Source organism: Lepidochelys kempii, chromosome 3, assembly GCF_965140265.1.
Source record: "Lepidochelys kempii isolate rLepKem1 chromosome 3, rLepKem1.hap2, whole genome shotgun sequence".
Classification (NCBI taxonomy): Eukaryota; Metazoa; Chordata; order Testudines; family Cheloniidae; genus Lepidochelys; species Lepidochelys kempii.
In genome coordinates, this window is record NC_133258.1 from 136,870,414 (window position 1) to 136,885,980 (window position 15,567).

At 42.9% G+C, this 15,567-nt stretch overlaps 1 protein-coding gene across 1 annotated transcript; it reads right to left on the reverse strand.

The window, feature by feature from the left end:
* Positions 1-8,265: 8,265 nt before the first annotated feature.
* Positions 8,266-10,330, reverse strand: LOC140908297 (uncharacterized). Its single transcript, XM_073335256.1, has 2 exons — positions 9,474-10,330; positions 8,266-8,886 (listed from the first exon to the last, which is right to left on the reverse strand). Exons 1-2 carry the CDS (start codon positions 10,054-10,056, stop codon positions 8,612-8,614), a joined length of 858 nt encoding a protein of 285 aa, XP_073191357.1. The 5' UTR covers positions 10,057-10,330; the 3' UTR covers positions 8,266-8,611.
* Positions 10,331-15,567: the final 5,237 nt, after the last annotated feature.

Consider the following 15,567-nt stretch of genomic DNA (forward strand, 5'->3'; position numbering starts at 1 on the left):
GTCTGAGGTTATCATTTGGCTTTGGTTTTTCAAAAGCAAAATCCAGATCTGGACTCCATTTTATCCAATCCACCGAAGTTCTGGGGATAAATATCTATAGATCTGAACAAATTATGGGTAATACATGGGTGGTTGGGTTTTGTCTCATCTTATCAGCTCTATTAAGCATGAGTTTGGCTGTTTGGTTTCATGTTATCTTCGCTACTGAATTTTGGGATGGTTCTTCTCCGTAAGACTTAAAATGTGCTGCCTTGCAAATAATGAATGTAAATTCCACAGTTTGGAGTTGTCTCTAGATGCCACTAGAATATTGCTGCAACTTCATCTTTCAGAGGTCTAGGTCAACCTTTCCTCCATGGTTTTGGAGCTGCCTTCAGTAGCTGTGGAGCTGCTAAGATGCATCAGGTTAAAACTACCTCCGGCTAACTTTGTAAAACACGCAGGACTTCTTCCGCAACCACTTGCTACCTTGCAGTACGTTCAAACATTAAAATATTGAACTACATGCTACAAAGCATAGTCTCTATACTGGTTTTCCTCTCAGACCATAAATATGGGTACCAAGCAACCACCAGAAAAGGAGTGCTTCATGTGCAGTGTTTCAATATACTGTCACACTGTCTTCAGAGTAGACTGTCAAAAACAGGTCAGACACCCTAACATGTTATGTTCTATAATTAGGTTTCACCAGTAACAAATGTGAACTCCTGGATCACTGTTAACAGTCTTACCATGGAGACAGAGACAATACCCCTGGGCTCTTCAGTCTATCTTACCACTCAGGTAAAGTGGACATAGTGAGAAATGGTCATTTAAACCAAAAATGACAAAATATTCAGGTTACCCCCAGTCCCAAGAGACCAGTCACTTACCACAGGTCAGTCTGTACCTTAGATTTCACTTAAAAGACAATGCCTGTAGCCAATCCTATAGGAAACTAAAGATTTATTAACTAGGAAAAAGATTATTTGCAAGTTAAAGCAGCAACATATATGCACAAATGACTTCAGTCTATGCATCTCTGTCACTTTTTGGAACCAATAATTTGTCAGCATTGAATGTCTTTGTAGGGCTGACCCTGGGGATCTCCGCTTTTTGTTTTAGCTTCAGCCCTTGTAAGAGTCCAAACAGCAAAGAAATGGAAAAATCAATCTTTAATTCCATCTTCCAGCATTCCAATCAATGGGACAAGGCCTTCTGCACATACTTCTCCATGGGTGGATGGGGGCAATCAACAAAGCTTTTTGTCCAACATGGTCATACTTAATTTTGATAGCCCTCCTGGATGGGCGGGAAAACCGCTCTTCCCATCTGAGTTCACAAGGTCAGACCAGGCATTTCTACAATTAAAAAACAAATTTATATTTTTTACTTTGTAGCATGGAATGCAGACATTACACATAAGATTGATCATGCACTATTTACAAGCGTTTTATAGAGTTGAAACACTAAACACCTGTCTTGAACAATATTAACATATAGATGAATTGGTCTGGTTTCTAGCTATGAATTTTAGTGCTCAGCTGACGCCTACAGACTTGACAAGAGCTGGCACCCAGTTTGCCAGCATCACGTTATTATAAAACAATCAACATATTTGTTTGCAGTGATGGTGTAACCACATTGGTCCCAGAATATTAGAAAAGAAGATGGGTGAGGTAATATCTTTCAGTGGATCAACTTCCGCTGGTAAAATAAACAAGCTTTTAAACTACATAGAGCTCTTCTTCAGGCCTGGAAAGGGAGAGTGTGTCAGCTAAATACAATGTGGAAGAGATTGTTTAGCATAAGCAGTTAACAAACATTGTAAGAGACCATTCACGGTGAAGTGGTCAGTTAACACCTCTGCAGTCACAGGACAAAAAAAGAGGGTTAGTGGGTTACAGATTGTTGCAATAAGCCATGAATCCAATGTCATTATTAAAACCATGATTTTTAGAATCTAGCAAAGTTATGAATTTAAGCTCCCAGGCACATCTTTTGAAGGTGGTGTGCAGATTTCCTTTGAGAATGAGAACTGAGAGCTCTGATATGGATGATGATTTTGTGAAAAACGTTTTGCACATGGGTGATGTAGTTATTTTTTGTCTCTTAAAAGATATTACTTCACCCACTTTTTCTCTTTAATCAACATATTGAAAGTTCTTTTTTTATAAAGGGAAACCTTTGATTTTCATCCTTTCTTTGTTCATCAGCATGGAACAATATATCACACACCATGAAAACTCTACTGCTAAAAGCCTTTCTGAAGGTGATGTCATTGTGCTAGCCATCTAAGCCTTAGCCCAAGTGTTGCATGGAAGCTTGCAAGTGATACTTGATGACTAAGGAATGTTCAAGTTTCTCAGATGTGACCCCAGTCCCTTCTAATTTGTCTAACCTTGTACAGTGAGAACACTGTCTTGTCCTACAGCAGAAACTAGAGTAGCATTTTCAGATGGATAATAGCAAAAGGCAACATAGCGGAGATTCTGTATTCAGTTCACCTCTATTTGTGTACAGTATTGAATATTCTTGTCTAAGTACTGATATTTGAGCTGAGGTATGTTGCTTTTGTACTCTGTGTATGTCAGAGTTTCAATCTACCTCTAAGACTTTTTTGTATCACAATCATCCTGGCCCTATTAATAACAATTAAAAACAAAATGAGCACTAAAAAGATCAGTCCCTAGCATTACTAATACCCACTCACTGATTACAAAGAATGCCCTTCCAGATACTGTATCACCACATCTTCAATGCGTCCAGTGTCCAGCTCTGGTGGACTGCAAGAGGCTGTCATTCCAGTATCAGGGCTCCTCTGGTGAGAATGCTGACTCTTGTTCAAGAAGTTCAGCTGAAGAGTAATTTAGATGAGAACTAGCACACCAAGATATATAGTGAGATGTGTTCTGAAAGGTCAGTTCTCTCTCTCTTGTAATGAGAGATACTGCCCAAACCTTTGGGCTTTTTGAAGTGATGAGCTTGGACTGGAAATTTAAGATTCTGAAAGTTTTTGTTTTGTCACTTTCACAAGCCTTTTCACTTCCACATTCTGGTCAAAATGACAGTTGAGAGAGGTTGCTCAGAAAAGCATTTCCAACCATGATCAGAAACTGTAGTGCCATAAATCTCCTAAGAAGGAGTATCCCTCTGAGATTTCTAGTCCAAATATTTAGCCTGAAGAGTTACTTGCATATAAACTGTTGGAAGATTTGTTGCTTCTGGACTCAGTGCTGCTCCCTTTTACAAACTACTCAGAATGCTGCCATTGCATTCAGTGGGAGAACGGAGCAGTCTCTCTCTGCATGTGTCAAAGTGAAAACTGGCTAGACTAAGTCCTACCATCAGTTTTATGCCAGGCTGAAGTAGGGGCTCCATACGCAGAACAACAGCAGGTTGTTACTTCAATTGGCATCTAGATGCACTGCCTGTTCTGTTGTTGGCAAATTAATGTAACCTGGGTATCTCCACTCTTCATGCACAGCTGTTCCTGGCCGGAGTCTAGTATGGTTTCTCTGACAAAGAGAACAAGGCTTTTGTCTCCTTTATGACGCTGTTATAATTAGTTATATCTAGCATGATGTGGACAGCTGTGCTTGAAGAAAATTATTCAAATTGATTTTTCTAGCCACTGTCATAGGAAGGCCAAAATTGGACCTGCAAGTCTGCTTCCTTTATATTTAAGTTAGGGTGATTGCATGGAAAATAATCGAGACTGCGAAGCCCATGCTCCTCTCCTTTTATTTATTTAGGGTGAGAGGATAGGCAGCTTTTCCATAAGTGTGTGCTTTTCTGCTTTGTCATGGGCTTTACTTTTGGTTTTGACCTATCACTGGGAGAGAGAGTACAAGGAGATCCAGGTGTTAGTTTCCATATATATATATAGTCACTAACGGGAGTAAAGACATAATCTGGACTGTTCAGCTCTTGCACAGAAAACACAAATTGGTAAATTAAACATTATACCAATGTGCAAACATTTAACATTAACACCTAACATCTCTTAAAACCCCTCTCTTTGAATCCAATCTGTAACAGAGCTGAAAAATTAAGCTCCCCCTCCGCCCCACTAACCAGTGGAATCCCATGCCCAAAGGGCTTTGTTCATAGGTGAATATGATGCACCGTTCTAAAGCTAATGGATTATTAATCGGGTGCACTTTAGAATGTATTTTCCCCTCTTTATGCTGGATCTTCACAAGGTCTCATATTTTTTGTTTTTCATCTGTGCGTGTATGACCCTATAGAGCAAAGACCATAACATCAAGGGAAATCTGTGCTTTCTTGAAAATGACTGCATCTATAAAATTAAACCTTTGAGCATGATGCTACTTAATTCAAAATAAATTGGGTTAACTTCCAAAATGAAGTGTTCGAGCATCTGACCATGAAGCAGCTCAGGGTACAATAAAGAAGCTACAACCATCTCTCCATAGAAATATTTGTACAGTCATTTCTTGCACTGAAAGGCAACATCTTATTCTAGAATGCAGAATCTACAAGCAAATCTGGGATATTTGAATAATTTGTTTTAAAAGTACACGAGGGGTAGGATGGAGCTTGACATCCAAGCACAGCCACAGTGTAACATCCATGTCCTGCAACTGAATGAGGACAGTAATAAGTGATAAACCAGTGAAGCGAGAATTTTCAAAGGGACTTAAGTGAGTGAGATGCCCAGCTCTCATTGAAAGTCAATAAGTATTGGGGGGTAGATTTTTTTTCAAAAGTACAAGTGGCATTGAAGCTCCTAACTCCCATTGATGTTCAAAGAGAGAAAAGTGCCATTTGACACTTTAAAATATATCCTAGGTGCCTAACTCCCTTAGTCCCCATTGCAAATATTGACAGGTTTCAGAGTAACAGCCGCCCCCCCCCCCAGATGTTCTGGTTTAACTTGGATTTAAACTTGGAGAGTGGTCAGTTTGGATGAGCTATTACCAGCAGGAGAGTGAGTTTGTGTGTGTGGTTTTTGGGAGGGGGGTGAGGGGGTGAGAGAACCTGGATTTGTGCAGGAAATGGCCCACCTTGATTATCATGCACATTGTGAAGAGAGTTGTCACTTTGGATGGGCTATTACCAGCAGGAGAGTGAGTTTGTGTGTGGGGGGGTGGAGGATGAGAAAACCTGGATTTGTGCTGGAAATGGCCCAGCCTGATGATCACTTTAGATAAGCTATTACCAGCAGGACAGTGGGGTGGGAGGAGGTATTGTTTCATATTCTCTGTGTGTATATAAAGTCTGCTGCAGTTTCCACGGTATGCATCCGATGAAGTGAGCTGTAGCTCACGAAAGCTCATGCTCAAATAAATTGGTTAGTCTCTAAGGTGCCACAAGTACTCCTTTTCTTATTGCAAATATTGACATTATTAGCAACTTTGGGGATACACTGCATTTCCAGTTATGTACCATGCTCTGCACAATTGCATACTGCCTGGAGCAGCTAGTATAATTCAGACATGGATTATCTATTTCAGTGGATTACTGTTATTACATTCCATTATGTGTATATACAATTTAAAGCTTAAATGGCAGACATCTTAAACTATGGAAAGGATCCTAGACAAAAGTTAAGCAAATGTACACTTACAATTCTGTAGAAGATAGTAAAGAACACTTTGTTGTAAGTTCATTTTAAGCATACTTTCTAAAAGAGATTCTATGATCTTATTAGATATATAAAAGTGTTATACCTTTGATGTACACACTCAACTCCCACTGATGCTACAAGAATTGTGTATACTTCAACAGAAGAAATCCCTTAATATAGAGGAAAAACTTCAAAGAAAACTGCCATGATAAATATTCTGTCAATAGTTACCATATGATTAAAGTAAATCTAAACTGCAATCAAAATTAGTAGCCACTTTAATTTTTATAAGTTGCTTATTTGAAATCTAATGCAGTCATTGCCAAGAACTGCATTTATGCAAAACACACACATAATCCTATGTCAACAATGTCTGTCAGACCATGTTAATGGGAGAATTACAAAATAGATGTTGCTGTAAAATTTTCAGACCTGTATTTCAGTGTGCCTGTGGTTGTACCATGCTTAAGGTTTTACTTTTTCTTCCTGAGGGTATGTCTACACTACGAAATTAGGTCGAATTTATAGAAGTCGGTTTTTTTGAAATCGGTTTTATATATTCGAGTGTGTGTGTCCCCACAGAAAATGCTCTAAGTGCATTAAGTGCATTAACTCGGCGGAGCGCTTCCACAGTACCGAGGCAAGCGTCGACTTCCGGAGCATTGCACTGTGGGTAGCTATCCCACAGTTCCCGCAGTCTCCGCTGCCCATTGGAATTCTGGGTTGATATCCCAATGCCTGATGGGGCTAAAACATTGTCGCGGGTGGTTCTGGGTACATATCGTCAGGCCCCCGTTCCCTCCCTCCCCCCGTGAAAGCAAGGGCAGACAATCATTTCGCGCCTTTTTTGTCTGCTGCCAGCCAAAGATGTAAAGGATAGATGGAGTGGGTCAGAACAAGAAATAGACCAGATTTGTTTTGTACTCATTTTCCTCCTCCCCTGTCTAGATCACACTGCAGTCAGTCACAGAGAAGGCGCAGCGAGGTTAATCTAGCCATGTATCAATCAGAGGCCAGGCTAACCTCCTTGTTCCAATAACAACGATAACTTTGGTGCACCATTTCTTATTGGAACCCTCCGTGCAGTCCTGCCTGAAATACTCCTTGATGTACAGGCACACCCTTTGTTGATTTTAGCTCCCTGAAGCCAACCCTGTAAGCCGTGTCGTCAGTCGCCCCTCCCTCCGTCAGAGCAATGGCAGACAATCGTTCCGCGCCTTTTTTCTGTGCGGACGCCATACCAAGGCAAGCATGGAGGCCGCTGAGCTCATTTTGGCAATTAGGAGCACATCAACCACCACACGCATTATCCAGCAGTATATGCAGCACCAGAACATGGCAACGCGATACCGGGCGAGGAGGCGACGTCAGCGCGGTCCCGTGAGTGATCAGGACATGGACACAGATTTCTCTGAAAGCATGGGCCCTGACAATGCAGGCATCATGGTGCTAATGGGGCAGGTTCATGCTGTGGAACTCCGATTCTGGGCTCGGGAAACAAGCACAGACTGGTGGGACCGCATAGTGTTGCAGGTCTGGGACGATTCCCAGTGGCTGCGAAACTTTCGCATGCGTAAGGGCACTTTCATGGAACTTTGTGACTTGCTTTCCCCTGCCCTGAAGCGCATGAATACCAGGATGAGAGCAGCCCTCACAGTTGAGAAGCGAGTGGCGATAGCCCTGTGGAAGCTTGCAACGCCAGACAGCTACCGGTCAGTTGGGAATCAATTTGGAGTGGGCAAATCTACTGTGGGGGCTGCTGTGATGCAAGTAGCTCACGCAATCAAAGATCTGCTGATATCAAGGGTAGTGACCCTGGGAAATGTGCAGGTCATAGTGGATGGCTTTGCTGCAATGGGATTCCCTAACTGTGGTGGGGCTATAGACGGAACCCATATCCCTATCTTGGCACCAGAGCACCAAGCCGGCGAGTACATAAACCGCAAGGGGTACTTTTCGATAGTGCTGCAAGCTCTGGTGGACGTTTCACCAACATCAACGTGGGATGGCCGGGAAAGGTGCATGATGCTCGCATCTTCAGGAACTCTGGTCTGTTTCAAAAGCTGCAGGAAGGGACTTTCTTCCCAGACCAGAAAATAACTGTTGGGGATGTTGAAATGCCTATATGTATCCTTGGGGACCCAGCCTACCCCTTAATGCCATGGCTCATGAAGCCGTACACAGGCAGCCTGGACAGTGGTCAGGAGCTGTTCAACTACAGGCTGAGCAAGTGCAGAATGGTGGTAGAATGTGCATTTGGACGTTTAAAGGCGCGCTGGCGCAGTTTACTGACTCGCTTAGACCTCAGCGAAACCAATATTCCCACTGTTATTACTGCTTGCTGTGTGCTCCACAATATCTGTGAGAGTAAGGGGGAGACATTTATGGCGGGGTGGGAGGCTGAGGCAAATCGCCTAGCTGCTGGTTACGCGCAGCCAGACACCAGGGCGGTTAGAAGAGCTCAGGAGGGCGTGGTACGCATCAGAGAAGCTTTGAAAACCAGTTTCATGACTGGCCAGGCTACAGTGTGAAAGTTCTGTTTGTTTCTCCTTGATGAAACCCCCCGCCCCTTGGTTCACTCTACTTCCCTGTAAGCTAACCACCCTCCCCTCCTCCCTTTAATCACCGCTTGCAGAGGCAATAAAGTCATTGCTGCTTCACAGTCATGCATTCGTTATTCATTCATCACACAAATAGGGAGATGACTACCAAGGTATCCCAGGAGGGGTGGTGGAGGAGGGAAGGAAAATGCCACACAGCACTTTAAGCACAGCACTTTAAAAGTTTACAACTTTAAAATTTATTGAATGACAGCCTTCTTTTTTTTGGGCAATCCTCTGTTGTGGAGTGGCTGGTTGGCCGGAGGCCCCCCCACCGCGTTCTTGGGCGTCTGGGTGTGGAGGCTATGGAACTTGGGGAGGAGGGCGGTTGGTTACAGAGGGGCAGCAGTGGCAGTCTGTGCTCCAGCTGCCTTTGCTGCAGCTCAACCATACACTGGAGCATTCTGGTTTGGTCCTGCAGCAGCCTCAGCATTGAATCCTACCTCCTCTCATCACGCTGCCGCCACATTTGAGCTTCAGCCCTGTCTTCAGCCCGCCACTTACTCTCTTCAGCCCTCCACCTCTCCTCCCGGTCATTTTGTGCTTTCCTGCACTCTGACATTATTTGCCTCCACGCATTCGTCTGTGCTCTGTCAGTGTGGGAGGACAGCATGAGCTCGGAGAACATTTCATCGCGAGTGCGTTTTTTTTTCTTTCTAAGCTTCACTAGCCTCTGGGAAGGAGAAGATCCTGTGATCATTGAAACACATGCAGCTGGTGGAGAAAAAAAAAGGGACAGCGGTATTTAAAAAGACACATTTTATAAAACAGTCGCTACACTCTTTCAGGGTAAACCTTGCTGTTAACATTACATACATAGCACATGTGCTTTCGTTACAAGGTCGCATTTTGCCTCCTCCCACCGCGTGACTACCCCCTCAACCTTCCCCCCTCCCTGAGGCTAACAGCAGGGAACATTTCTGTTCAGCCACAGGCAAACAGCCCAGCAGGAATGGGCTATACTGAGTGTCCCTGAAGAAAAGCACCCTATTTCAACCAGGTGACCATGAATTATATCTCACTCTCCTGAGGATAACACAGAGAGAGAAAGAACGGATTTTGGTTGAATGCCAGCAAACATACACTGCAATGCTTTGTTCTACAGTGATTCCCGAGTATGTGTTACTGGCCTGGAGTGATAAAGTGTCCTACCATGAAGGACGAAATAAGGCTGCCCTCCCCAGAAACCTTTTGCAAAGGCTTTAGGACTACATCTAGGAGAACTGCAAATGCCAGGGCAAAGTAATCCTTTCACATGCTTGCTTTTAAACCATGTATAGCATTTTAAAAGGTACACTCACCAGAGGTCCCTTCTCCGCCTGCTGGGTCCAGGAGGCAGCCTTGGGTGGGTTCGGGGGGTACTGGCTCCAGGTCTAGGGTGAGAAACAGTTCCTGGCTGTCGGGAAAACCGGTTTCTCCGCTTGCTTGCTGTGAGCTATCTACAACCTCCTCCTCATCATCATCTTCTTCGTCCCCAAAACCTGCTTCCGTATTGCCTCCATCTCCATTGAAGGAGTCAAACAACACGGCTGGGCTAGTGGTGGCTGAACCCCCTAAAATGGCATGCAGCTCATCATAGAAGCGGCATGTTTGGGGCTCTGACCCAGAGCGGCTGTTCGCCTCTCTGGTTTTCTGGTAGGCTTGCCTCAGCTCCTTCAGTTTCACGCGGCACTGCTTCGGGTCCCTGTTATGGCCTCTGTCCTTCATGCCCTGGGAGATTTTCACAAAGGTTTTGGCATTTCGAAAACTGGAACGGAGTTCTGATAGCACGGATTCCTCTCCCCATACAGCGATCAGATCCCATACCTCCCGTTCGGTCCATGCTGGAGCTCTTTTGCGATTCTGGGACTCCATCATGGTCACCTGTGCTGATGAGCTCTGCATGGTCACCTGCAGCTTGCCACGCTGGCCAAACAGGAAATGAGATTCAAAAGTTCGCGGTTCTTTTCCTGTCTACCTGGCCAGTGCATCTGAGTTGAGAGTGCTGTCCAGAGCGGTCAGAATGGAGCACTCTGGGATAGCTCCCGGAGGCCAATACCATCGAATTGTGTCCACAGTACCCCAAATTCGAGCTGGGAACGTCGATTTAAGCGCTAATCCACTTGTCAGGGGTGGAGTAAGGAAATCGATTTTAAGAGCCCTTTAAGTCGAAATAAAGGGCTTCACTGTGTGGACGGGTGCAGGTTTAAATCGATTTAACGTTGCTAAATTCGACCTAAAGTCCTAGTGTAGACCAGGGCTGAATCAGAAATAGAGTAATTTGTAGATATGCCAGTGTTCTCTAAACATATTTGTCATTATATAAACATTTGTCATTGATTTAAAAAATGCAAATAGAGGAGTTAACAGTGACTACTTTTAGATGATATAGAATTTCACCTAGTACATCTGCAAATATGAGTTGTTAAAGAGAAAAAAGTATGAGGTTTTGATTTGACTTTCTCTTTCAATATGAAATTGTGGCCTGCATTGTGCAGGACGTCAGACTAGATGATCATAGTGGTCCCTTCTGACCTAAATATCTATGAAGCTACTGCAGCTGGACAGTCTATGGAAGGATCTCAGACAAAGGTGTTAGCTCAGGAGCGTTCCCTATCATCCCAGAACTAGAAACAGTGGCTAAATTCCAACCAGATCCGGTTATCTTGGAAGCATATGGGACCCAGCAACCTATATCAAACCTGTGACTGTACAAGGGGTACTGAGCTGGTTTGTAACAGTCATTTAGGAAGTCAGAATTCACAATACCCAACAATAACCACACAGTGGCCTCTGAAGTACCACAGTTATTCTTGGCACGTACAGAGAAATATCGTAGTACCTCCAATATCCATGTTAAGCATAGGTGAGTATTAACTCTTTCATGTTGCTCACTGGATCTTAGGTACAGAGGAGAGCTATCTGAAATGTTTTGAATTTAAAAATTAAATTATTTTAATGTAACTTTCCTCCCTCAGTTCTGACCAGCTCTAGTACAGACTTTTTTGGTCACATTTCCATTGTTCTTTTACATAGATTCAGTCAGCTTGACTATTTTGGGTGTTTTTGCATATAAATCTACAAGTATTTAAGTATGTGAGCATCTTATCCTCTTAAAAATAATAAAATAGGTCAAGAACTTTGTGGGACTCAGAGGTGGTGTTAGAAGCGAACGAAGTTTGCCCTCCAGATGTTAAAGAAATAAAGTCACATAATTTGAGTCAGCGTTCACGCCTAAGCCTTATCTTTGACCCTGTCCCTCACTAAGGGCTTGTCTACACTACTGCATGGGGTCGATCTAAGATACGCAACTTCAGCTACGTGAATAGCATAGCTGAAGTCTACGTACTTAGATCTACTTACCGTGGTGTCTTCACTGTGGTAAGTCAACAGCTGACGCTCTCCTATCCACTCCACTTGCACTTCTCATTCTGGTGGAGTACCGGAGTCGACAGGAGAGCACTCAGTAGTCTTTTTATTGCATCTATACTAGACGCAATAAGTTGATCCCCCACTGGATCAATTGCTGCCTGCCGATCCAGCAGGTAGTGTAGACAAGCCCTAAGACTTCAGCCTAACAAAGTACTTTAACACCTGTTAACTTTAAACCATGTGCTCAATTGCTTTTTGGATCAGGGCCTGATTTACTCAAACATATAAACAGACCTTAAATAAAGTCAAAAAGTCTGCTCTGTGGCTCACTTTTAAGTTATTCCATTTGCAGCAAAAGGATCCAATTAATTCCAAGAGAGCTGTTTTACGGATATTAAATTTGCATATTGAGTATAATATAAAGATGAATGTGGCTAATCCAGAGGGATTTTGTTTTATATATCTGGATGCAAAACTATTTTTGACATAGGAAGTTATCAAATAGGAAACCTACATTTCATTATTTTTATCTAGTTTTTTATTTTCATAAGTAAATGTATTTTTCTTAATGTGCTGCACTGAAGAGAGCATATTCAGGGCCAGGCTTTTCAAATATAGGTAATAAAATAAGTTAGTATAAACAAATAGAAATGTTTGACCACTGGAAATATTAAGGACTGAGTTTCTTTGGAACTAATTTTCAGCACACTTGAGATGTTTCTTGTTAAGTTGAAGTTTGCTTCTGATTTATAGGATCAGTATAGAGTGCCTTATTAAACTGTCACTCAGAGAGTACAAGAGTGGAAAACCCATTAATGATTTAATTAGGTCTATGGTACTTTTCAGCCTAGTAGTGAGTTACTAGCATGTGACCTACCATATATATATATATATAATCAGTGTGATAATACTAGCAGTGTTGGACTGCCAGGCTGTACATAGATATGACATAGAGAAGAGAACATTAACTTTGCCCTGAGCCTTACAGCTGTATTTCAAAATACAAGAAAAGTTTTGAGGATTAGACTGTTTAAAAAAGAAAAAGAAATTAAAGAGAGAAGACAGGGTAGAGTGCAAGTTAATTCTGTTCTTTTTATTAACTTCTCTTCTCTTGCCCACCAGTTAAGCATTAGCCAATGGGTAGTAACAGGAAAGAAGGGAAATGACCTTAATCAAATGCTACACTCTACTGTTATCTAGAAGATGTCGCTGTCTTATTTTAATATTAAACAACCAAATAAATAACACCTTGATACTTGTGTATGACAACACTGCACAACATACTCATGGATTTTCTTGTACATAAACAAATTCTACTGAATATATTCATAGAATTTAAGATTATGATCATCTAGTCTGATGTCCTGCATAATATGGACCATAGAATTTCACCCAGCAATTCCTTCCTCAGCCCGCGCAGCTTCCAGCAGCTCCCATTGGCCTGGAGCTGTGAACCGCAGCCACTGGCAGCAGCGATCCGCCGAACCTGCGGATGCGGCAGGTAAACAAACCGGCCCGGCCCGCCAGGGGTTTTCCCTGCACAAGTGGTGGAACAAGTTTGGGAACCACTGCTCTAGGCACCTAGACTCGCTCATTTTTTTCCAAAAGAGTCCCAAGGTACGTTTCTTGCTCAGGACATGCACTCTGGGCGTCTGGATGCTTTTTTCTTTCTTAAGCCTCAGAACGATCTGCAGAGCAGGAGATGATAGTCTGGAAGATGCCAGTCTTGGGTGAGTGGCCCAATCTGGCTCGTAGGCCACCTGCTGGCTCAGGTCCCATTCAAAATCTGGTTGTCGGAAGAGGTAGTGGTGTCCATCACAACTTTTAGCCCAGTAGTTAGAGCATCCACTCAGTATGTGGGAGACCCAAATTCAGTTCCTAAGAGAGAAAGAAAGGATTTGAACAGCAGTTTCCCACCCCTCTCAGGAGCATGGCATAACGACTGAGCTATGGGATAGTCTGATAAATTAAGAATCTTCAGAGCAGTGGGCCTGGGCCCCCCTCTTCCAAGGTGTGTCCCTTAACCCCTGGACCACAAAGTCATTCTTACGCTCTCTCTGGCCCTATAAATAGTTATCCACAGTGGAATAGCTTCAACTGGAGAGACTGAGGGAGCTCCACATCAGAATATCTCATTGTCCAGTGGTTAGATCTTGCTCTTGAGAGGTGTGGGAGGTGTTCCTATCCCCTCTCTCTCAGGCAAAGGGGGAAACTGAATCTGGGTCTCCCACATCCTAGGTGAGTGGTCTAGTCACTGGGTTAAAAGTTTATAAGGGAGGTGCTACCACCCATGCTGGCTTTAGAATGGAGCCCAAAGGGAAGATGGTGGACACCTATTTTCCCCGGCTTTGTGGATCTCCCAGGAGCTTAGCTGAGAGGCCCAAGTGGTTAAAATGAGGTGCTAGTGTGCATGCCCGGAGGCAGAAATTCAGATGTTTAGGGGACTTTTGTGGTAAAATATTAGGTGTTGAGTGAGGTTAGGTGGCAACCAAGTGTGGGTTTGTTAATCAGTGGCACCTAAAAATGGGGCATAGGCCCCTAGGCCCATATCTACAAAGGCACTTAAGTCATTTTTGAAAAAGTGACCTAGGCTTCTAAATCAGAGACACTTTTGAAAAATGGTACCCAGAACTAGACACAGTATTTCCTTAATGGTCTTAGAAAACGAGAGGAAAAAATATGACTTCCGTACTCCTTGTCAATACCTCCTCCTTGTGTGTCCAAAAATTCCTCCTTGGGAGCTTTTGTTTGACCAGAAGAATGTAAGATGCTCAGACATCTAGAAATGTGTTTCGTATGAAAACCTAGGTAGCAAGAGAGGCAATTATTTCTGGAACTATGCACGTGTGTGGATAGCAAAAGTTCCCTAAATATCTGTAAAAAGAAAAGGAGTACTTGTGGCACCTTAGAGACTAACCAATTTATTAGAGCATAAGCTTTCGTGAGCTACAGCTCACTTCATCAGATGCATATCGTGGAAACTGCAGCAGACTTTATATATACACAGAGAATATGAAACAATACCTCCTCCCACCCCACTGTCCTGCTGGTAATAGCTTATCTAAAGTGATCATCAGGTGGGCCATTTCCAGCACAAATCCAGGTTTTCTCACCCTCCACCCCCCCACACAAATTCACTCTCCTGCTGGTGATAGCCCATCCAAAGTGACAACTCTTTACACAATGTGCATGACAATCAAGTTGGGCTATTTCCTGCACAAATCCAGGTTTTCTCACATCCCCCCACCCCCATACACACACAAACTCACTCTCCTGCTGGTAATAGCTCATCCAAACTGACCACTCTTCAAGTTTAAATCCAAGTTAAACCAGAACATCTGGGGGGGGGGTAGGAAAAAACAAGAGGAAACAGGCTACCTTGCATAATGACTTAGCCACTCCCAGTCTCTATTTAAGCCTAAATTAATAGTATCCAATTTGCAAATGAATTCCAATTCAGCAGTTTCTCGCTGGAGTCTGGATTTGAAGTTTTTTTGTTTTAAGATAGCGACCTTTATGTCTGTGATTGCGTGACCAGAGAGATTGAAGTGTTCTCCGACTGGTTTATGAATCTGTGTATTTTATATAAAACAGAACTTGCATCTGGTACCTGTGTTCTTACCTGTATGTATTATACTATACCAGACTTAAAACCTGCATAACCACCCCTGTACTTGAATGCAAATATCCTTATACAAATATAAAGAGTTATTTTTAAAAAAAGCAGCCTGTAGCCTTGCATATTATAGTTTAGGGAATACGGACTTGCTGCAAAGCCCATGGAAGTCTGTCAAAAGATTCCAAGTGACTTCAATGGGCTTTAAATCATACCTAACTGGCTCGGGAGATGGACTAGATGACGCAATATTTCATCTCTAACTTCTGTGATTCTAGAGTGCTTCCCCCCCACCCATTCTTCCTTTTCAATCTTTCATTCTTTCACATTTAGTTTTATCATATTTTCTGTCATTTTTTTAAAAAAAATCATTATGTAGAACTGGATATTATGCAGAACTTTGATGCTTTTAAAATCACAGACTGCTC